Genomic DNA, 25,165 nt, shown 5'->3' on the forward strand with positions numbered 1-25,165 from the left:
GAGTCAGCATTCTGTCTGAGAGTGCCCTTTTACTTTTTCAGGGCTTTGCCTTAGTGAACAGTTGAACAAATAGGAAAGTGCTGATCCCTCACAGTGAAATAGTAAAACTTCTGATAAGCCTAGCTTCTACTTACTCTTTTTATGTTTTATTTACTTAGTTTGTGGAGTCTGAGTAGAGAGGAAGAGAAGCAGGAATTCTGTATGAAGTTTATAGCCTCTTTAAACAGAGCATGAAATACGATGTTGAGTAACAAATGTTACATAATCATATATACATGTAATTAGTAGGCAGTTCTTTTGTGTTCTTTACTTCCCACCCCTTTGTTTTAATTTGGGTTCAAGTTTCAGGTGCCCCTAGTTTATTTGGAAGCGCAGTAAACAATGGCAGAGAAGTAGAAATCTTAGACTGGGAGAGGAAGAAAAAATTAGTGAGCCAGCTACTGTGAGCAGCAGAAAATTGACTCTGGGGGTATACAACACAAACACAGGTTTTATCTGGGAACAAGGAAGTTGGACTATTCCTAATTACGTTCATTCCTAGGGAATTTGGCTAAAAGTATTTGGAGAAAATTCTCAAGACAGACATGCAACGCTGACAGTTGGAGATCAGGCAAAGTGTACAAAGCAGCAGGGCCTGAGGGATAGGAACAGGATATCAAGGAGAAAGCTAAGCCCTGTTTCCTATTCGTGTTACAGAAGTAGACTGCAGACAGCCATTGCTTTATCTTTGTTCCTTCCATTCCTTTGCCTTTTAAACTACACCTTGCTGTGAAGTTGGCTCAGTGCTCAAATCTTTCTCCTCTTGCATCCCCAGTTCAGTGAATCACCCCGCTCCTTATCTCTCATCGTGGCACCAACCGACTTCCACATAAAAATGGTTGCTGCATACCTGCATGTTTTATATTTTGTACTTGATATAACTCTTAGGGATCCAGATTATTACTCTATGTGTCATTGTAAGCATGAGAGTGCTGCAGAGAGCATCTGCTCCAGTTCTCTCATTTTGCAGATGAGAAAATAGCGCACTGCCTTTTTCCACTGTGCCCAGCCTTTTGGAGAGTAAAGACAGTACTGGGGTTGAACCCCGGGCTTCTATACTGAGCTGTATCCCCAGCCTTTTCATTTTGATATAGGATGTACGTCCCAATGTAGCTCAGGCTGCCTCAGCCTTTCAGAATAGAATTACAGGTATGTGCTATCTTGCCTGGCTTTCTTTAACATTTTACATAGCCTTTGCTTTGTCTTAAAATGTACCTGCCTTTCCCTCCTTCGTGTTTCCACATGTTTTTTTTTGTTTTGTTTTTTTTTTTGTTTTTTTTTTTTGTCTTTTTCCTTTTTATTGGTACTGGGGATTGAACTCACGACTGCCTGCTTGCAAGGCAGGCACTTATGCCGCTGAGCTAAATCCCCAGCCCCCTCCACATATGTTTTGAAGGTTAGTAAATTGACTTTTAATTGTTTGCAACTCTAGGCATGGTGATGCACATCCCATATACTTGGAAAGCTGAGGCAAGAGGATCACTACAACTTCAAGGCCAGTCTGGGCTATGTAGTTAATTAAAGACCAGTCTGAACTACCAAGTGAGACCTTATCACAAACACATACAATGATTACAAAGAACGTAGTACTTTAGTAACACAAAGTACTACATTTTAGTACTTTATGTGAAGCATGAATTGATATGCATATTGGATTTATATTTTTTGAAATTTTTCACAATGCCCTTTTCAGGTAAGAAGTTTTCTCTAGAAAACAATAGGTCTTTCTTTTTCTAGAAAAATAAGCGTATGGGTCCAAAAAGCAGGAAATAATCATAACTTCAACATAAAATTAACAGTTTTGTTAATATTTAGAAATAAATGAGTTCCCAGAACTGCTTTCTTTGTACTGTTAAACAATGTTAGACAATGTTTTTATGAGTCTAAATTAGGATAGATCTGGCATAGTGACCTTTTTGAGATCAAGCAGTTTGAACTGCCACGTGAAAAGGAATTGGTTATGCTTTAGACACTTTGGCTGAGTTGGCAGTACTTCCTGCTCAAAGATGTCAGCTGGCAGCAAGAAAATTCAAGATGCTTGGCCTTCCATTTTAAAAAGAAAAAGTGTCAAGAAATGCCCTGCTTTGTATTTTCTGCATTGATTTTGTTTTCTTAATTGTAGTCAAATATTTGTAAAACAAGATTGACTGTTTTGAATCTTTAAAAATGCACAGTTAAGGGGCTGGAAGAGCATAGTGTGTGCAAGGCCCTGGGATCTATCCCTAGCATCAAAAAGAGATAAATAAAAAATGTACAGTTCAGTGGCATTAAATATATACTCACTGTTGCACAGCCCTTGCTGTTATCAATCTCAGGAATTTTTAATATCCCATACCAAAACTCTGTACTATTAAACACCAACTTTCTGTTCTCTTCTTCCCTAACTCTGAGCAACCATCATTCCACTTACTTACTATGAAATTTCACTACTGTAAGTATTTCACATAAGTGGAGTCTCTTAATACAGTATTTGTTTTTTTGTGTCTGCCTTGTTTTACATAGTATAATTCCTGAAGGCTTACCTATATTGTAGCATGTATTAGAATCTTCTCCCTTTTTTATTATCAAATTAATTTATTTCTAAGAGTCTAAAACGTTGCATGGGCAGTCTCCTTGGCCTAGACAGAGATCCAGCTTCTTAAGGCTCAAGCTCAAACTCGAAGTACTGTGGGTCGAAGTAGTGTGTGTGGACATAACCATCTTCTCCACCACTGCTGTAACTCTTGCCATCAGGATGGAAGGCAACACTGTTAATAGGTCCAAAATGGCCCTTGCCTCTTCCAAACTTCTTCAGAAGCGAAATGGAAGAACCTGGCCTCAATGTTGCCAATCCTGCTGGAGGTTGTGGTTACATCCATGGCTTCCTGACCACTGCCCAGTACCACATGGTCGTAGTTGAAAGGGCAGCTGAGTTGACAGGACATTCTTTTCGGGAAGTCTTCTGATGTTCCAGGGATTTGGAATCAAACAGCTTGGCTGTGGTGTTCTTGGATGTGGTGACAGACATGGTCATGTCCCTGGATAACTGGATGTCATTGATCTGCCAAGAGTGCTCCTTTACATTCACCATTACCTCTCCAGACTTGGCACTGAACTGACTGAGCTCTTCACTCTTGTGGCCTGCAATGATGTGTTCTCCCAGGGAGCCCCACACAGCACTGGTGATCTTGGAGTCATTGCAAGGGATCTTCATGTAGGGCTCATTGCTGTCAGTCTGGCTCAGTAGCATTGCTTATCCTTGGAGAACATGATGATGTTGCCCCCAAAGTCAAATGCAGGTCTGCACAGCTGAGTTGGTCTTGAGGAGGGCCAGCTGCTCCCTGTTTCACAGTCCCAGACACAACAGCTGTTGTCAGCTGAGCCAGTGAAGACATGCTTGGTGTCCCAGTCAGCATCCACACACCACACAGCTCCAGTAATGGCCCATGTATGTGCCCAGCCTTTCACATTAGCAATAGGGTCTTTGGCCACGGTAAAGAGAGGTCTCCCTCGCGGTTATACTTAATCTGCATAATGGATCGCCCATGACCCTTCAACAGTATCAGCTTCATCTCAGTTCTCTCTCTTTTTAAGGCTGAATAATATTCCACTGAATGTATTGCCACATTTTGTTAACCCATTTATCTGCCAGTGGACAGTTGGGTTGCTTTCACCTTTTGGCTATTCTAATTAATGTATGGACATGATATATACAACAAATATACAGATATTTGTTAAAGTTCTTTAGAAATTGCCTGTTTTCTTCGGTGGCTGCACCATTTTACATTCCTAATTAGCTGTGCTAGTAACAGGGTTCCACTTCATCTTGTCAGTACTTGTTTTTTTATTTTTATGGTTTGTGTTTGTTTGATTGGTTGTTGGTTGGTTTTTACTTGCTTGCTTGCTTGTTTTTTGATGTTTTGAGACAAGATCTCACTATTGTAGTATTGAACTTACTGTGTAGCCCAGGCTGGCTTCAAACTCGTGATGATCCTCTTGCCTCAGCTTTCTGAGTGCTGGGATTACAGGCATGTACCACCACGCCTGGCCCTGGTCAGTATTTGTGATGGTATCTTCCGGTAATAGCCATCCTTATAGTATGATTTTGATTTGTATTCCCCTGATGATTGGTGATACTGAACATCATTCCCTGTACTTTTGCGCTGCTTGCATCATCTTGCAGAAATGCCTATTCAAATTCTTCACCCATTTTAAAGTTTTATTTATTTGCTGAGTTTTAGCCAGCAAGCTTTTTGATTTGCAAGTATTTTTTATTTTTTTTTGTCTTTTTCATTTTTATCGGTACCGGGGATTGGACTCACGACCGCCTGCTTGCAAGGCAGGTGCTTATGCTGCTGAACTAAATCCCCAGCCCCTTTGCAAGTATTTTTATGAGAATGTTTGTTGTGTGGTACCTTATAATGCATGCCTGTTTATCATGTTTATTTTTTAAAAGTCTCTCTTTGTACACATAAAAAGATATAGATATATAATAAGTCAGTATGTGTATTGTGTATTTATTGTTATATACTATAATTGGATAACAATATATCCAATTATAAAATAAAATATAAAATTTTTGTCCCAACAGTATATCCTTTCAGGCTCTGATGACTTCAACCTGTACATGTGGAGAATCCCTGCAGATCCAGAAGCAGGTATGTCTTCAACCTATGAACCCACTGTTATGGCTGGCTGTATTGACTTTTGTTATGTAATGCTTGGAGAGGACAGATCTGTCACTCTTTTAACATAATAAACAGTTTATCAGAAAAACGGCCAAAGGAAAGTTTAAAATAAAAATGATGCTTAGGGATTTTTTTTCTTCTCTGAAGAAATTTCGTTTTAAGACTTTTTGTAGATCTCTGTTTCCTGTCTCCTCTTATTTTCACACTTGAAATAACTTTTATCTTGCTTTTACATGCCTTTCCTTTGTTACCCATCTCCACATTTCTGTTTATAATGTTATAAACAGCTGTTAGGGCTCTTCCTTTCCTTTGGTCTCCCTGGTAATGTTAGCTAAAGGGAGGCTTTCTCTGTTGACAGACAGGTACATTTCCTGAGGTTTTGAGAACCTCAGACATCAAGGGAATATTTCTGAGTTTGCTCTAAAGATATTCTGAGAAAAGAGTAACTTTTCATAAAATTAGATATAAACCACCTGAGCCTTCAAATAACTGAATCATCCATCCTTATTTTTGATAATAATGTCTTCTGGTATTTTCTTACATGCTGGTAAAAAAATGTCTTGGGGCTGGGGATTTAGCTCAGCAGCATAAGCTCCTGCCTTGCAAGCACGCAGTCGTCAGTTCAATCCCTGGTACTGATTTTAAAAAAAATCTCTTGGAAAAATGTCTGGTTTTTTTGTATTGAGGAAATCTCGATATGGCCATCTGCTCTAGGTGATACATGGCATCAAGCTGGAAAATGGCCACTGGAAAAATAATAGAAATCTAGGCCAAGTGTATGACTCAGTATTTGTCTACTGTTTAACAGTAGACAAAGGAAAGTTTTGGCTGTGCAATATTGTTAGCAAACATCTGCCTTTCAAAACCTGCTGAGGCACTTTTGGCATAAACTGTCCAGTTACAGTGGTTTAGTTACTAAACATGTTCAAGAAGGGCGTTTCCCCTGCCGGAGTTTGGAAAGCATCAATGAAGCAGCATAAGCAGATGGAACAGCAGCAGTTTGTCTGAACAAAGTGATGCTATAACAGTACAGGTTGTTGTGGGTTGTCTCCTATCTTTGCAATACTAGACTGACTAGCTGAGAAATGATCTCTGGACTTACTAAGTGTTTCAGCTGATTTTAAAAAGCTTTTGACTATTAAAATAGTGACTGTTAAAATAGAAAGTGGGTAATTTCCCACTCCTTTCAAGCACTATTCTCTGGAATGTCTCACATTTCTATAAAGAAAGAATAGAAAAGAATTAGTATTGTGGGTTTTTCTCTTCCTGGTCATTTCTGTAGTGCCTCAAGAGTTTAGAATACTTGTCTACCAGTGCTGCAGTAACAAGCACAACAGACTGAGTAGCTTAATTAAACAACAGAGATTTCTTTTTCACACTTTTGGAGACTGGAAGTATAAAATTCAGGTGCCAGCAGTTTGGTTTCTCCTGAAGCATTGCTCCTTAGCCTACAGGAGCCCCCTTTTTTGCTGTGTCCTGACTTTTTCCCGTGCATCTGTATCCCCTATCCCCAATATTCTCCGTCTTATAAAGCAGGTGTCGTGTCTTCTTCTAGATGTTCTTCAGAGATGGTACCCTCAAGTTTATCTAGTTGTTTCTCAAAGAAATGATGTTGGTTTATTTTGCTATAATGATTTCTCTGAATTTGTCCTACCCCTCTGTTTAAGGATTAATTTAAACTCTTTGTCTTACTTATTCTAAAGTGTGCTACATGATGCTTCAAAAAGTGCAGTCTGTATCACGTAAGCCATTTGGAGGCAACAAAACCCATGATTGACTTAGAGTTGGCTAGAAATGCATTGTTTCTACATAGACTATGGCTGGTCCTGGGCGCTTGGGTTTCTATGTACATTGGACAGGACCTTAGGATTATCCTTACTGGATTTACTTACTGGTTGTTGAGTTTGTTTTTTCTGTATTTCTCTTCAGCATTACATCATAAATCACAGAAAGTCTGTCCCTTTGATTGTCATCTTGCTCTGCTGATTAATGCATCTTTTTAGACTATTTTTAGCAAGCCTTCGCTCATTTGGGGGTTCAGTCTTCCTACCACTATTCTGATAGGACCCACCGACATTCTCTTTTTCTTTTCTTATTCATGAATCTTTCTTCCTATGCTTTCTTCTTATTCTTTTTTCTCTACTTCTATATTTGTAATTAAGATTTTATTTTATTAAAGTAATACTGGTATGTGATTTTTAAATCAAGTAACATTGTAAAGCTCGTTTTTAAAAAGCACAAGTTTCTAGCTTTTCCAGTAACACGCTCATAATGTTTTCGAGTTTTTAATTATGAACATTTTCTTTTTTTTTTTTTTTTGTTTTGTTTTGTTTTTAATTATGAACATTTTCTGTAGACTTCCTACTATTGAAATTAGTTTCCTAAAAGAGAAATCTTATCTCCTACATGGACAGTATTTGCCTGGCAGTTAAAACTGTGGTTCTAAGAGCCTAATAAGGGAATGAAGCTGTGAATCTCATAGGTTTTTGTCTAATTCTACCCCAAGCTGTGATTCATATCCTTTTTTAAAGCCTCATTAGGTCAACTTCATTTGGTAACCCTCAGGCCTCTACTGGTGTCAGGTTAGCATTTTCCTGGGCAGGTGGGCTCCAGGATGGCATAATTGCTCTTTGGACATGTTTTCAATTCATCTTGTTTTCAGCTCTTCTCTTCAACCCAGCTTCAGTAATGCTTGGCACTTCTCATTTTTATGTGTAATAACTCCATTTCTAAATGTTGACAGTTAATTCATAGTTTTTAAAAATATCCAGCAAGCTAAACAAAGCATGCAGCCCTGAAATTCTAGCTTCGCAGACTTTGATGAAGAAAATCCTGTCAGGAAACTCCTGTTCCAACCTACTGCCTCTTTGACTTAAGATAGTTATGGGCCGAGGACAAGCATGTGTTCACAATTTCCCCGTGTATCTGTTGAGCATAATATACTGAGGCAAGCTAATAGGGGGAGGTTGGCTTGCTGTTATATACTTAATGATGTAATTTCAGTGTTTAACTCTAGATGACAAGCAGTCCACATTTATTGAATGCATACTTTGTGCTTCACAGCATGTGCCAAATGCAAGTATGTAGCAAAGGCAAGAGCATCCTTTTCTTCTCACTTTCTTGCTTGTAAAGACTGTCAGTATCTTTTTTAATGCTACACAAACTCCTCAGAGAGAGAGAGATGAAAGTTATTATATAAACGGTTCTGACTTAATGGGCTCAGTATTTCACATACAGCTTCATAGTGGGCTGAGACAATGACTGGTAGATACTAAGACTCATACCCATTATGATAGTTGCTGCTTGGCAAGATTGGGTTACATTTTTTAGTTAATGTCAAATAATAACTCATTTCTAAAAAATGAAACCCTTTAAAATTAGAGAAATAAATAAGAGTAGGAAATTTTAATATAGTAAAGAAAAGGCCCACCAAAATGCTTATTTTGTAAATTTGAAGGAGGTAGGAAGGCCCATCTGTTTTTTGTTGCTTTTTGTTTTTTATTTTTGAGACAGGGTCTTGTTGTATAGTTCAGGCTAGCCTTGAGCTAACTTACCAAACTCAAGAGGATTCTCCTGCTTCAGCCTTGTGAATGCTGAGATATAGGTATGTGCTACTGCAGCTAGCTAAAAGTGCATCTGTTTTTATATGGTAATTTTGAAAAGAAATAGACCATAAGTTACATATGAGTGGAGCCAGTGAAGTATATTGGAAGGAGAATTAAAGTTGAAATCTTTCCTGGATTTAAATCCAGTGCTTTACTAACTGGAGGAACAATTCTAGACATTACCTAACAGTAGTAGTCTGTCTCATTGTCTTCTGTAAAACGCAAGATGCTCTACTCTTACTATAGTATTATGTATTGATTTAATAGTCTTGTAAATATTCCAGTTGCATTCCAATATAAGACACTGTTATGCTAGCAGTAGTTAAGATTAGCATAATTCCATGATTTCAGAAATATTTTCTGCTTAGTAACCTAGGAATAGAAGTAATAGATCCATAGGGCAAGCATGGCAACACGTGCCTGTAATCCCAGCGCTTGGATGGCCCAAGCAGGAGGATCACTGCAAGTTTGAGACCATCCTGGCTTACAAGATGAATTTAAAACCAGCCTGAACTTCCTAGTGAAACCCTGGCAGAGAGAGAGAGAGAGAGATCTGGAAAATGTAGCAAAATATTTCTGTTCCCTTCTCTTTTCCTTAGTTTTTGTTTTAAGGTCTTCACAGAGTTGTGTCCCCTGAGCTATGCATCTAAGACATCCCTGTTTATGGAGTGTAATATAATAGAAGTCTAGTTTTAAATTCCTGATACATTCATCTTCTAGTTGGAGTCCTTGAAAAAGTTACTGAATCTTGTCAGACTTCTGTTTCTTCATCTGTGAAAAAGCTAACAAAAAATGTTCAAGACCAACCTAGACCACATAGTGAGAGCCTGGCTGAGAAAAATCAAGTGATGTTTTTTTCCCCCTCACTTCTCCTTTTGAACCTAAGGCCTTCCCACAGAATTACATACATCCCAGCCCTGTTTTATTTTAAACAGAGCCTCATTAAGTTACCCAAGCTGGGCTTGAATTTCCAGTCCTGCTTCAGCATTCTAGGGTACTGGGATTATAGGCATGTACTATCATCACCTTTTTTTTTTTTTTTTTTTTTTTCTTTTGTTTTTTGAACATTCCTTTTAAAAATCCTTTAGAGATCGAGACATTTGGTGCCTTCCCGGTTGTGTTGTTCTTACATTAAGACTGCTCTTGACTCATCAGTTGCTTAAAAGGGTTCCGTTACTTAACAAGTTTTCCTTGCATGGCAAGGGAGCAGTGTGGTTTTCACTGCCAAGTCACTGCACCCACCCCACTAGCAGTAGGCTGAATAAGTAGGTCGGTAACAGCTGTAAATGTGTGGTAATGGTCTAGCATCTGTGTGTTTCCTGTCTGTCTTTTTCTAGACATGCATCTACTCGGTGAGTTAGACCTAGGCATCTGGTCTTTTTCTTCCCATGTAATTGGAAAAACAACTGTTTTTAATTGGCCATATGTGGTTGGTTGTTTGCAGACACATACGAAGTACATATGATAAAAGAATTCAATATAATTGACTTTCATGTACAATTGAACATCGCCACCTATGGAACTTTACTGACAGCACTGACTGTCTCCATTTGGCTTCTCTCATCTCCTAAGTGGTTCTATGGTTCCTGGGAGTCAGCCACTGCTCTCTGAATTGTCAGTACCCTCGATTTTGGCTTATGGTTTGAAACTTGAAGGCCCTACAACTGTTCACTCAGGTCTTTTGCTTGAGTGTCTCTTATTTAAAGGTTGCTTCAGTGTCTCTTATTTAAAAGGAAGAGAACTAGTCTACTGTCCCTCATAGCAGTAAACTCTTAATTCTACCAAATAGAATCAAAAATAAAATAAATTATCTCAGCCACTATTTACCAAACCTCGTTGTAGCAGTTAATAGCTTTAGCCTTCCTTAAGTGTCATTTCAGAGAAACAAGGGGATTTACTTCAATTTGTTCATTTACTGAGTACCCCTAGATTAAATATGCAAAGCTGTATAGGCATCAAAAAGATATTTTCTTGAATTCAGAGAATTTCCAGTATAACAGGGGTGAGAAAAAGGTGTACACACATGTACATGCACGCCTACACAAAACACACGCAGTTTAAGTGGAATCTGAGGTTCATTTAAGGAGAGGTTGAGATTTTAGGAGATTAGTATAGTTTTCATGTAATTAACATTGTAAAGAAAACCCTGAAGGATAAGTAGGATTTCAGCTGCTTTTTTTCTTTGCTCTTACTGCTGTAAACATGTTATAAAACAAACATTTGAAATTGGCAGCAGAAAGACAAAGGCATAGAAACACTTGGAAATAATCCACATGTCGGGTAATAGAGCCCACAGATGAATACTTTTTCCCTCCGCATGCTGTATCACTATCAAATATTTGTTGAAAACTTACTATGTTCTAGGCACTGTTCTACAGGCTTGGGCTACAGCAGAGAGAAAGGAGCCCTGCCATCATGCCAGCTTACATTCTACAAGGGAAACAGACAGTGAACAGTAGACACAGTGAATAGTTCATTTAAAGCATTAGGAAGAAGTAGAGCAGAGTAAGGAGTCTAGGAAATATATGGTGAGGGTGGTTATGGGAATGCAATTTTAGATATAGGATGTTCAGCATAGACCTCATTGAGAAGGTCACATTTGAGCACAAACCTCAAAATGGTAAGGTATGTGGGAAGAGGATTTTAGGGACTGTACAAAAGTCCTAAAGAGTGTGCCTGGTGTGTGGGATAAACCAGATGGAAGCCAACGAGCTGAGGCAGAGTGAAGGTAGGAATGCCTGGTTAGGGATGAAGGTCCAGATAGGCGGGGCATGACCAGTGTCCATGTTCAACTACGTATGCTCTTATTGCGCAAAGGAGCCATTAAACAATGTTGCGCAGAGGAGTGATATGTTCTGACCTATTTTAGAAGGATTACTAGCTGCAGAGTTGAGGATAGATGGTAGGAATGAGCTGGCAAAGAAAGAGGACGACCTGCTAGGATTCCCATAGGTGAGTAGTAGAACCAAGGTACTAAGGAATGGATTCCAGATGTGTTCAGAAGGTAAAATCATCAAGATTTCTTAAAAGATGGGCAAGGAAAGTGGGTTAGGTAGTTTGAGATGACTTTTAAACGTCAGATAGAGATGTTAGATAATTTGGAAGTCTGAAGTTCAAAAAAGATCTGGACCCGAAATAGAAAATAAATACTTTTGGTAGCACAGAGTTAGTAATTAAAGTCATAAGACTGGACAAAATCACGAAGCAATTGAGTGCTAGCTGTTAAAGAGAAGGATTGAACCCTGACGTGTTCTAAAATTTAGAAGTCAGAAAAGGAACTAAAAAGAGATCAAGGAAGAGTGACCAAAGAAATGGTAGGAAAACCATGACAGAGGCAACTATATTGACTCTTACATAGGTCAGATAAGATTAGGGTGAAAATAGAATGAACCATTGGATTCTTTGTGAATAACAGATGCTGAATTCTCTGAAGCCCGAGAGTAATTTTAGAGATGTGTTATCCACTACATCATTCAAGTAACTGCTGTTACCTGATTCTTCAATTGTCTTTTCATAAAGTTTATCACCATTTTATGTATTTCCTTAATTTTTATTATCAATATGTTTCGCAATATTGTTTGGTAACTCAAAGTAGAGCTGCCAGATAAAGTTCTTTAATGAAATCCTGAAAATATTTTCTGTATCCTATCTTTCTTAAGTATAGGAGTATAGGAGATATATAGATCAATTGATCATGCCTACCAGTTGTTCTTAGTAATTTTTTTTTTTTTGTGAAGTCCTTTTTATATGTCTTGACTCCTGTTTCTACTATGTTAAATATGACATTTATATCTTGCAAGACCCAGGTTGTTTGCCTGTGTTGAGGACCAGTGCTCTTGCTTGGAAATGCAAATTTTATCTCTTCCTATCTTAATTTTTTCTTTCATCAGCCCCTTTTAAGTAGTTGCTCTCTGTCCCCCACTATTGCTTTCATTCCCTCCTACCTTATCTCATTGTCATTCAATACTTTTTCTTTCCCTTTCTCACAATGGTTTTTTGCCCTCGCTGTTTATTAATAAGTTAAGGAGAAAGGGGAAAAGTTCAAATACTCTGACAAAAATATCAATAATAGTGTATTATCTAGGTTGTATTTGGGATTGATTGTAGCACAAAATACATAAGCATTCTATTCTATAGCTGCAAGTGGCATTGAGGATGACTTCTCCACATAGTTAATAAGTTACTGTCAGACCAAGGCATCAAGAAATCCTAACTGTATTGCTCGTAGCTTCAATTTGAAAGCAGAGTTGTTGTTGGAGGATTTTGTGAAACCAGCTGCATTGATATGAAAGAAGTAACTGAAGCTGGCTAGAAATGAAAGTGGTTTTCTGATCCCTTAGAGCCTTGAAGGAATAAACCCAACCTTTGCCCTAATATAGTGAAAAAGGAGAATAAGTAGAGGAGGAGAGAAAAGTTAGGACCTTCTTGCTTACCCTCCTGTCTTGGCAGTGAAGGAGGTGTGGGAACAGTTTAGGGACATGGCATTTTAGAGAGGTCTCTAGTTCTGAGCAGGGTGTGTTCTCTGAGTTGCTCAGATCCTGGGGTCTTCTAAGGCGGTAAATGAGTTACCGATGCTAGAATTTTGTGAGTCAGCCTCCTCTCTTTCTTTTCTGATACCTTATAGTAGACTGGATAAGGTGATGGATGTATAGCTGTTGTATCTGTCTACATCCCTTTGAAACCAAGGAAAGATGGCTATATGGGAACTTTGACTTTGACTTTTGAACAAAACCTACAAAGAAAGGAATGCCATGTATTTGGCTACACCAGCCAGAACTGGTGTAAGAAATGACTGTCTAAACAAATAGCAGCTCAAGGAACAAACAGTAACAACTCAAGAATGGCAATGTGCTATTTTATTTATTGGCAGTCATTGTTAATGATTATGCCATGGCTGAGGCCTTTACAGTCTCAGAAATAACTGTGAAGGAAGATTACGTACATTATGATAATTCTTGGAAAAAAAATATTGCTGCCAAGCATATTAATGGAGACCTGTAACCCTAGCAGTCAGGAGGACATCCTGGGCTACTTCAAGGCCAGCCTGTCCTGGGCAGCAAGACAATCTCAAAAACAAAACAAGCAAATGAGTGAACAAACAAACAGTATTCCCTCTTTTCAGTTTGATCCTGCTATTTTGCTTGTAGTCTGGTGGGGTAATAAGAGGAAAGAAGACCTCAGATTCTTAGTGATTCACATCCTGACTTTGGCCATTTCAGGGTAAAGTAGAAACTGCCTGGTTTATCCAGTTTGCCAGAAGTCATAAAAATGTAGTTTTGTCACATCATTGTATATAAACTGTACAATAATGGCTGAGTCCAGTTATTTGAAACCTAGGAATCTGGAGAGATACTGTAGAGAACCTCTCTTAAACTTAAAACCCATTTATTGCTATGATTATTGATAGAATTTTCGGCGCAGCTCAAAAGATAAGTATGAAATAAAAGTGGCCTTTATTTTAAGAATGTGGAGAGAGACTCCATGACCCTCCGGGGTCTGGCATTCTCTCCGCCAGACATGTGGTATGGGGGCATACATGTAGCTTAGGTTTGGGGTGGTGCCTAAGGGGCATTAGTGATGTACAGGTAGCCTATTGGTATTCATTTCTCACCACAGGTAAATTGCCTAGGGGTGGAAAAAGTGACCTCAAGATAGAGCCCCTTGGTTCCGCCTCCCAGCTTCCCAGCAGCTACAGTGTCCCATCTGCGGCAAAATCCTTTCAATTACGTGTATAAAATCTTGGTTATTGTTTTAGTTTCTTGTTACTGGAACAAAATACCTAACACAAGTTAAAGGAGGAAAAGGTCTATTTCTGCTCACAATTTGTAGAGGGATCAGTCTGTAGTTGGCTGGCTGCAAGGCAAGGCCACGTGGCAGAGGAGAAGCAGTGCATGGCACAGCAGGTGGAGGTGGCAGCAGCGGTGGCCTTCTCTCTGTCCCTTTATATAAAGATCCCATATAGCCATCATCTTTTCTTGGTGTCAAAGGGATACTAGAGAGGTAGAACAGCTATAAATCACTTTAGTCTATTACAAGACACCAGAAAAGAGAGAAGACTGTCTCATAAAATCCTAGTATCAGTTACTACATTAGAGGACTCCAGGATCTGAGCAACTCAGAGAATACACACCTTGCTCAGCATCTAGACGCCTTGCTAAAATGCTGTGGCAACACATTGTATCCCTTCCATTCCCTCAGCCCCGCCTTGTATCTCCCACCCCCACTTTGCCAAGACAGGAGGGTAAGCATGAAAGTCCTAGCTTTTCTCTCCTTCTCTACTTATGCTCCTTCTTTCACTATACAGGCTACAGGCCTATTGATTGTCACTACCCACATCCAGGTTGGGGCTTCCCATTGTCCACACTCATAACAATGATAAACCAATCAGTGGACCAATCCAGTTATCACACCTTTAATCTACAGTCACACATCCCAGAGTCATTCTTCTCCAAAAAACCCCATCTGTAAGTGTATGAGACTTGGGGACAACATGCAGATAAAACCTTATAAACACTTGGAGCAATAATTCTTTCTGTACCTATTTTCATTATTACTCTCTTAATTCTATTGACTTTGTCCTCTTTTTCACATTTTCATGGTACCAGTTTGGATAGGAAAAAGGGGAAAAAATCCTCATATTAAGTTTACTGTCAAAGCTAGTTGCGGTGGTACACACTATAATCCTAGCTACTTCAGAGGTGAAGGCAGGACGATCACTTAAGCTTTTATATTTTCAAGAGCAGCCTGGGGAACATAGTAAGACTGTCTCAAGGGGGAAAAAAGTAGCTGCCAAGAAGAGAAATCAGATAGCTCATGGAAGAAAAAAAAAAGGTGTTTCCATGGTCTGAATTTTCAGACATTGATACTCTTTACTTTTTTAGATTTGAAGTTTAGTATAATTGTTCTCCTTGTAACCTTTGACAGAAAGATTGGTTTGGTCAATAAACTTTTAGTTCTATACAGCTGATTCTTGAAGATATGAAATCGTTATCTGTTTTGCTTCGATATTACTTAAAACCTTTTTATCTCCTAAAGACAATTGATACAATGGAAACCATACTAGAAACTGTAGCCAAACAAACTACAGTACAGCTCCTACCTCTGTCATTTACTAGCTGAATAACTTTGGGTAAATCACTTAAATTTCTTTATTTAGAAGCAGTAGGATTAAACAAGAGGTCTGGCGTAAGCTTAACCCAAAGTTTCTTTGCTGATCACCACCCCACCGTAGGGGTAGTAGTAAAGAATAGGATATTAGAAAAATAAATTTCTCATTACTATAAGTAGAAATTCTTACAAGATCAACCTTAGCTAGAAAAGAAATAGATCCAATAAAGTTCTTTTGGGTTTCTGTGATCCCTATATTTAGATAACTATTTTAGTTTCTTTAGATTTCCATGGATCCCTTTTCACTGGTTCTCTGATTTAATTTTATTTTGATTAGGCCCAAGCCACCCCCTCCCTATATCATCGTAGGAACTGTACATTCAGACTGTTAAGGGCCTCTCAGCCCACTCCGTAGTAGCCAAGCTCAGTGCTTATAACCTGTCTGGATCACTTTCTCCATTAAAGACCCTCCACTCCTGTGTCCTGGTCTTTTTTCCTTTGTGGTTTATTAGAAAACTTGATGCTACTTGGCTGAAATATGAATAGCTTTAAGTGAATTATCCATCTTGGATAATTCAAGCAATAGTAAAGTGAAACACTGTATGGAAAGCTGAGCGTGGTGGTATGCACCTGCAGCAGGAGAGTGGCCACAATTTGAGGCCAGTCTGGGCTACATAGTATGTTTAAGACCCTTTGTACATACTGGGTGTGGTGGCACACACCTATAATCCCAGCACTCAGGAGGCTGAGGCACAAGGATCATTGTGAGGTCAAGACCAGCCTGGGTTAAAAGTGAGCCGAAAGAAAAATGTTAAATTTGGGAAATTTGGTTAAATTTGTCTAAATGGACAAAGACACAAATGAGTATAGTCTGAAACCTTTTGCCATCAAAGAAAAATGTTAAATTTGGGAAATTTGGTTAAATTTGTCTAAATGGACAAAGGACACAAATGAGTATAGTCTGAAACCTTTTGCCATCAAATCTTTTGCCTTTTTTTTTTTTTTTAATATACCCTGGTAACAGAGGAGGATCTCTTCCATGTAGCAAACAAGGAGTTGTGTCAGGAGACTAAAACCAGAAGACAGTGCTAAAACACGTTTATTTCAAGGGAAGAGTTACTATCGTACTCATCTTTTCTTTTATACACAGACATCAAGAAAAGTTTGGGATGAGTGTTTGAATAAAGCAGAATGGAAGTGAGATGGTTGCATGGGGAGTAGAAACTGTACCAGTTATAGTTTGTACCATTATGGTGCTGCTGGGTTCCTGGTAAGGACTAAGAAGCCATTCATTGATTATATAAATGAACACTCATTTGTTTGTATTTGGATACATCACATTTGCTGCTTGGCCAAAGGTATAGTTACCTTATACCCAGCTGTTGATGGTTACCTGGAAACAACCTGGCATAGAATTTGGATGCTTGAGTTATGGATGGGTGTGTCACTGTTACCAATGGATTAACACCTCAGAGTTTATCCCAGCCTTATAAGTGATAATGTCTTTGGTCTGTGTTATAAGTTCCAGGCCTCTGGTACTTTTTTCTCATTTACTGAAGCAAAAGGACTATAGGATAGCCCTTAAAATACAGCTCTCTTATCAGTGGCCTGTTGATTTTTCAATCTAGATGTGCTGGTTTTAAGCCTGTTTATAATGAAGTGGCCTAAATCTCCTTTCTTTACCTTTAGTTTCTCCCTGCTATTAGGAGAGAAAAAAAATTCTCTCTCATTATTTTGGTTGTTTGTTGTTTTTGGAAGTTATTTGTTTGTTTGTTTTTTCCTGTCTTTGTCATAGATATTTGGGGCAAATGGAGCAAAGATAATCTTTTGTGCACTTCTGTCATTGTTTCTGGTATATCCCTGGCCCAGCATCCTGTTTCCAAACAGTTCAATCTGTTTTGCTCAGTCAGCCTTTTCTAAGATAATATTTGGAACAACTTGAAGATCAAAAACCTGAGAGACAGTTGAAATGGCTTTGGTTTCATTTACAATGGAATTGCAGTGAGTTGGTGTGGGCAGTGCTTGTAGGCTGAATAAAGGCTGTTAGGAAGCCATATGCTAAGAGGCGTTTCATCCCTCTTTCCATAGCAACTTTATCTGTAAAAGTGTTTTGCTGCTGATGTAGTTAATAAAAAAAATTTTAGTTCCTGTTCAGAGCTGTGTATCTGCCATTATCTGTTTACTTTAACCCATCTCATCATTTGATTTTTGTGTCCTTCTATCTTCCCAGGTGGCATTGGCAGAGTGGTCAATGGAGCCTTCATGGTGCTGAAAGGGCACCGATCTATTGTTAACCAGGTCCGATTTAATCCACATACCTACATGATCTGCTCTTCTGGTGTAGAAAAGATTATTAAGGTGAGGCACCTTCCCATTCTATCCTCTAAAGAAATTATTACAGTTGGGGCTGGGGATTTAGCTCAGCGGCATAAGTGCCTGCCTTGCAAGCAGGCAATCGTGAGTTTGATCCCTGGTACCGATAAAAAGGAAAAAGAAAAAAAAAAGAGCGCAAAGAAATTATTACAGTTCATAATCAGAAAAAATTGGAACAATGTATGTAAGACATCATATCTAAACACACTAAAGGTTGTAATGATTTTGACATATCAAAAAATATTGGGAAGTTGATATTAGAAAGTGATTCAGACTTCTTCAGAACTATGTTTTTGGTTTGGTTTGGTTTGGTTTGGTTTGGTTTGGTTTGGTTTGGTTTGGTTTGGTTTGGTTTTGGTACCAGGAGTTGAACTCAGGACCTTGTGCTGGGCATACAGGCCCTATGCTGCTGAGCTATATCCCTGGCCCAATTGAGGGTTTCTTAGTTCTTTCAGAACTATTTTCAATGCACTTACTAAGAATTTAAAGACTGGAGATTTAGCTCAGCAGCATAAACACCTGCCTGGCAGGCACAAGGTCGTGAGTTTGATCCCTGGTACCCCCCCACCCCAAACAATACTTTCATTAGAAGTACTCTGTACCTTTATCAGTCACACAATTCTACAAAAAGGGGTAAATGACTTTTGTGAATAGAACTACATATACATGGATACATTTCTGTGTCTTACATATGTGTGCTTATATAATTATGTATATTGCTTCTACATGTTCCTTAACTACCCCTTTGACTTTGTGTATAGGTAACTATCAAATATGGCTGTGTGTATGGTAGAGACCATACAGGTGACCTTGGAGACCTTACTGATGACCTTGGAGATGTCTTTGAGTCTTCCAGGACTGCTGGTCGAAAGTTCCATTGTTTCCATGGAACTATAACTCTAGAACCTATAACTTGGCCTATAACTCTAGAACCATTTAAAAATTACTGACTTCAGGGGCTGGGGATTTAGCTCAGTGGCATAAGCACCTGCCTGACAAGCGCAAGATTGTGAGTTCGATCCCCAGTACCTAAAAAAATAAACTCCAGAAAACAAAGAAAAAGTAAAAAATCACCTGGCTTTGAAACAGATGGTGTACATACTACTTTTTATGCCATGAAATTTCCAGTGGGCTTTCATCTTGAATATGATGAATTCTGCTTTCTAAACATCACCTGGACTTAAGATAACCATTATCCCTTTTAGTATACACTGTCCTTCCATACCCTCTTTGCATTAATTGTTGTCCTAATATGGCATAGATACAGCAAGTGATTGAGATATAGCAAGCGATTGTCAAAACTACATTGTCTAAGGATATTAAAAAGAAAAACGGCATGTAGTTGTAATTGAGACTACTTGGATGCAAATATTAAGCATACCAACTGTATATCAGTTGAATAAACTTACCTTGGCCAAGGAACATGTTTATGACTACAACAGAGGGACCCTACCTGGCCAGTAACCATACAAGGATAGTCCACTGTCCATCATTCACATTGCAGTTGTTCATAACCCTTTATCCACATTTGAGGAACTGAGTACAGGGAAAATGATGAATTTGTGAGGACCCTGTAATAACTTGACTTTTAAGTAAGGATAAATGATATTCTTCCCAAAAATGTTAAAGGTTCTGTTTTTGTTTATGCTTTGTTTTGTTTTTGTTTTTTCTTAAAATGAGAGAGAATTCAGAAGGAAAGTAAGCTGAGGGAAGTTTGAGAGGAAAAGTAAAAACTGGTTTGTAATGACTTAGTTAAGTCAAGTTATATTTGATGACAGGACATAGTTATCTGGAATAAAATATTGCAGCTGGGCATGGTAGCACTTACTATAATTCCACCTATTTGGCAGGCTGAGGAAAGAGGACAGCAAGTATGAGACAACAAAGAGAGACCCTAACCCAAAATACAAAGGGCTGGGGGATGCAGCTTAGTAACAGAGCTTTCCAGGGTTCAGCCCCCAGCACCACATTAAAAAAAGAAGGGAATTAAACATTAATGCCAGGGTCAGTGGTGTACAGCTAGGACCTCAGCTCCTCAGCAGGCTTGTACCTGGTTTTGGCAACATAGTGAAGACTCCTCCCCATTTTAAAAAGTGGGGCTAGAACATTAGTCTGTGGGTAAACGTGTATTTGCTTCTGTTTAAGCTTTGTTAGGCCTAGAGACCAGAGCTATCTTTTTTTGCTGCACTTGTTTCCCCAGAGGGACAGAAGGGGACTTCAGGAATATTTTTACCAACTTTTTTTTTACATTTGATGAAATTTAAATGATAATTATTTGAGGTCACACAGTTAATTAAGGGTAAAGCTGGGACAGAAACCAGTCTTTCATGCCACCACACTCACCGTGGTCACACAAGAGCAGTGGGCAGCCTGATTAACTCTGTATCCTTTACTCTTTGGCCTGTGACTAATGGATTGGCACTGTAACGTATCCTCTGCAGGCCTGTTCACCTCGTTCTGTTTCTCAGAGAGCTCTCTACTTGGGCATCTCCTTTAGAAGACAAATTCCTTTTTGGCTGTGCATTCTGGATGCTTCTGTGCTAAGTCTCCCCAATTATTGTTTAGTCAATTGAAGTCCTTACCCCGAAGGTCATAGGTTGGAAACTAGCCAAGTTCTTAAGAAAGAGAAGAAAATATTTTCTCCATGAGGTTATCGAGATGACTCTCTGGAAGTTAGTGCTCTGGGTTCCCATAGGAACCACAGGCTTGTTTAGTCATTTGAAACTTTTAAGTCTGTGCAGATGACCATAATGAGAGGGAAAATAAAAAGCTTTGGAGTTCCCAGCTTTGCTGTCTAACAAGTGTCTTCCCCTTTCTCTGTCGAGTTGGGTATTAGGCAGCATTAAAAGTGCCAGACATGATGGTGCACAACTATGATCCCAGCACTATGGGAGACTAATATGGGGGGTGGGGGGGGTCATGAATTTGAAGCCAGTCTGGACAACACCCTATCTCAAAATACCAAACAGCACTGTAGGAGGGCTAGGAAAGAGATAGATGAGTCTTAAGTGCAGTGCTGGCCTCATCCGATTACTGGAATTCATGCCTTGTCTGTGCCTGTATCATCCTGAAAGACCGTTGAGTTTTGGCACCCTAGACTACCAGTCTACTAGCTGTGAAGTGAGGATTTGCCACCCAGGAGTGCCTTGGGAATTATCTGGCCTGATAGTTTTTATTTTAATAAGTGTCGCTTTCCTGCTTGCTGCTTCTGAGAAGGTCAGTGTCTCAAAGAGATCAATAATACTATGTTCTGATCCAGCTGAAGACCTGATTTTTACTCTCCCCTCTACCTTCTTCTTGTCCTTAATCCTTCATTGCCGCCTTTTAACCTTAAGAAGAGTTGGTGTTAATAAGGCCAGCCTGTTTTCACCCATAACAGATCTTCTGGATCCCCACACTTAGCAAAAAGATTGGATTTGTTTTATAGTTAAACATAGGTAAATCCTGGCATTTTCTACCCAAAGGCTCAATATTCATTTATTCACCCCATATTTGTGAAATGTGCCATTTGTGCTAGACCTGTGGCAAATGTGATGATAGAGAAACGTGGTGGCTCACGCCGGTAATCCCAGCACTCAGGAGGTTGAGGCAGGACGATTGTTACGAGTTCAAAACCAGCCTAGGCTACAAAGTGAGCTCAAGGCCAGCCTGAACTGCACAGTGAGACCCTGTCTCAAAAAGACAAAAAAAAAAAAAAAAAAATACAATTCTCCCTATGAATTGATGACGTAGTAGAATACACAAGAAATGAAGATACTGAGAGATGAGGCAGGTATACTAGAGATACAAAGTACTGTGAAGGAGGGAGGGATTTCCATATAGTTTAATATTTGAGCTCAATTTTGATGAATGGATAGACTAGTACATTCCAGTTAGAATGGGTATTTATTTCATAGGCTCCCCCAGTATTTAATCACCATCGACTGTGTGCCAGGTATTGTGCTTATGAATAAATATTCAGAAACTGGAAAATCTGGTGAGAGAATGATTATGCAGGGCCAAAGAAAGGAAGACAAAAGAGGAGGGACTAGGATATAAGGCTAGGAAGGTAGGCCAGGGCAGCACAGATGCCACGTTAGAAAGAGTAGCAGTCTCTCAGATATCAGCCTAAGATCTTATCTGTGCATGTTTACTTGGTAGGTGGACAAACTTAAGTTTGTGTAAGGGCAAAGAAGGAAGAAGGCTTAGAACCTACTCCATCAAGCATGTTTGTCCTCGCCACTTGGTAATACAAACACTTGATTTCTTTCCATTTGGGTAATATTTGAACAAAAATTGAGCTCCATCCTTTTGCTCAGCTAAACTCTTTGCTAGACTTAGAGAAAAAAAAAAAAAAAAAAACTGTTCGTTCCTCTTCCTTTTCTCAGAACCTTACCCCAGGAGGCGGCTCTAGCCACATTTAATAGGTAACGGGAAGTCATTGTTTTTGTTTCATGTCATGTTTTTGTCCTACTGGGAACAGAACCCAGGGGTGATCTACGACTGAGTTACTTCCCCAGCCCTATTTTTATTTTTTATTTTAAATTGGCCAGTCAGAACTCAAACTTGCACTCCTGCTACGTCAGCCTCTCTCTGAACAGGGGTCATAGGAAGGTACCACTCACTGCCCTGGTGAGGAAAACTGTTTATGTTGTCATTGCTGTTCTTCATATTCCTTTCTTAGTTGATGAGTTTTGGAGTAAGGAAATAAACAGTTTCACAAATGTTTGAAACTGATGTTTTAAGGATGATGACCAAGATAATAAGGATAGTTAGTACTTTCGATGTTCAAGTCTCTCTGAGAGTGAGACACTCTGGTTTTTGTATTCATTTGCCAAAAGCAAGTACTGGGTCTGTTGGTACTTGGGTACTAAATGATGTCATTTCATAGTTCTTATTTCTGCAGATGAGAAACAGGCTTTCAAGGGTGAAGTCATTTGCTCAGGACCATAGCACATGGTGGGGCTAGGGTTCCCACCTGATTCCACAGCTCTGTGCTGCCACTCCCATGAGGCAGACCCTAGCAGCGAGGGAGTGGATGATACCCATCAGATACACTGCTTGGAGGAGGGAGCCAAGCCTCTCACCCAAGGCCACCAGCTAGCTGGTGGCTGAGTGGGAAGTCATACTCCAGTCTTCTCTGCCTCTTAGTCCTGTTTTGTTCCGTTACCCCAGGTGTCAGGAATGAACAGTTTGCCTCAGTGTAATGCATTCCCGAGCCCAAATAAAAGCTGACTTTCTATGCTATGATTTTCATTCTTGAAGTAAAAGCATGAGGGGCTGGGTAGATTAGAACCTCAAAACTGGCCCGGGAAGTAATCAGACCAGCATTTCACCATTAGTGTTTTGTACTCTGTTAATAAATTCTGAACTATAATGACAGGATAAATAGATGTATCTTCATATTAGAGAATATTATTAATAGCATGTTACCTTTGTGAAACTGGGAAAATGAGAGACTTGGCTCAGAACTAAGAATAAGAAATTAGGCATGGTGGCACACACCTGTAATCTCAGCATTTTGGAGGCTAAGGCAGGAGGATCTCTGAATTCAAGGCCAGCCTGGACTACATAGTGAGTTCAAAGCCAACCTGAACTGCATAGCAAGACACAATCTCAAAAAAAATAAAAAAAGAGTAAGACCCTCAAAAATTTCTAAGAAGTTTGCCTTTAACATCCTTTCTGAGCCATCAAACTTACTCATTCACATATCTTTTTGCAGAGATTACCATTTATTGCTCAAGCCTTGTGTTACAGATCATGTCAAAATGTTTCCCAAACACTTGAGTCTCACAAAAAATTTGAGAATCCCTTCAGGCAAACCCTTTTTTGCTACTTATTTTAACTAACTATATTCCAGCATTTCTTGAAGCTGATTCACAGTACCTGCCCCTTGAGTGCTTATTAAAATATGTTATCTTATGGGCAAGGTGCTATGTGCCATAATCTCAGGTGACTTGGGAGGCTGAGGCAGGAGGATTACAAAGTCAAAACCAACCTGGGAAAATTAGCAAGACTCCATCTCAAAATAAGATATTTCAAGGGGCTGGGGATTTAGCTCAGCAGCATAAGCGCCTGCCTTGCAAGTGTGAGGTTGTGAGTTCAATTCCTGGTACCAAAAAAAAAAAAAAAAATTTTTTTTTAAACTAGGTATGTGGCACATAACAGTAATCCCAGTAGCTCAGGAGGCGAAGGCAGGTGGATCACAAGTTCAAGCCTAGCCTGGGCAACTTACCTCCTATCTCAATCCTATCTCAAAATATAAAAGGACTGGAGACGTAACTCAGTAGGTACTAGGTTCAATCACCAGTATAAATTAACCCCAAATAAGAAGATGAGCTAGGGACATAGCACCATAGGCCAGTAATAAGAGTGTTTGTCTAGTATGTCTAAGACAATTCAATTCCTGGCCTCTCTCCCCAAAAATTCAGCTCAGAAGGCTGAGGCAGGAGAATCATGAATTGAAGGCCATACTGGGCCACATTCCAAGACCTTGTCTTAAAATTAAAAAATTTTTAAAAGCCCCCTGGGATGATGGGGTAGACTAGCATGAGTGAGGCCCTGGGTTCAATCCTTAATACTATGTGTCCCGCCCTCCCCCCAAGAATAGTCCTGGCACTTACCTATAATCTACCCAGAGGCTTTGGAGTCGACACTGTAGTTATTCTTCCAGTGATTCCTTTTTTTTTTTCTTTTTCTTTTTCTTCTGGTGATTCTTGACCACTCCAGAGTATGAGAAATGTCTTGAGCCTCCTGGATGAGATTATAAAGCTAGAGGGAGGAAGACAATCAAGGAGTTGTGGACAAGGAACAAACCTGAAGTAAAATGAATCTGAGTTGGGAACTGGTGGCAGGAAGCAACTCTAGAAGGTTTCTTCAGCCCCCTTTGAACTGGGAGTCCTCCAAAGAGAGGATCTCCCAGATGTTGCAAATCATAGCAGAATGAGCCTCAGGGAAATTCCCACAAGAAGGTGAAATGTGCTGCTATCTTTGGGGAAACAAAACCTTTGTCTTGTGGAGGATGAGAAATGAGGGACCAGTGCTCTCTGGGTCTCATGCCATCTAAAGATAGACAGACACTAGCCTATCAGGCACGACAGTCCCCAGGAATTTCATTGAATTGCCATGGCTACATGCTGATATAACTGAGCTTCTCTCTGGACCACTCTGACAGTCAGGTGGAACTAATCATTCTTGCACTGACAGCTTAATTACTGTGAACTTGATTTTTGCATAACTTCTCCAATGTGTGCAGTTGGGCCTTTGAATCAAATGGACCAGAGTTGGAATCCTAGTTTTGCCACCTTTTCACTGTGAACCGGGTCCCAAACTAGGGGGCACAGGACTGTTAAAGGGTGGGGTCCCAGTCACCCCTCTGGGAGTGTATCTTTCCTA

General features: G+C 39.4%; 1 protein-coding gene and 1 pseudogene across 3 annotated transcripts in view; one reads left to right on the top strand and one right to left on the bottom strand.

The window, feature by feature from the left end:
* Dcaf5 (DDB1 and CUL4 associated factor 5) overlaps positions 1-25,165 on the top strand; it is a 109,166-nt gene that overhangs the window by 78,493 nt on the left and 5,508 nt on the right. For all 3 annotated transcript variants that reach the window (XM_063240991.1, XM_063240992.1, XM_063240990.1), the window contains 2 exons: positions 4,610-4,676; positions 17,649-17,776. In XM_063240991.1, coding sequence (XP_063097061.1) covers positions 4,610-4,676; positions 17,649-17,776 — 195 coding nt within the window. The remainder of the gene's footprint in view (positions 1-4,609; positions 4,677-17,648; positions 17,777-25,165) is intronic.
* Positions 2,609-3,590, bottom strand: LOC106028179 (eukaryotic translation initiation factor 3 subunit I-like; annotated as a pseudogene).

This window comes from Cavia porcellus, unplaced genomic scaffold, assembly GCF_034190915.1.
Source record: "Cavia porcellus strain 051 isolate PalLab524CR breed Dunkin Hartley unplaced genomic scaffold, mCavPor4.1 scaffold_31, whole genome shotgun sequence".
Lineage (NCBI taxonomy): Eukaryota > Metazoa > Chordata > Mammalia > Rodentia > Caviidae > Cavia > Cavia porcellus.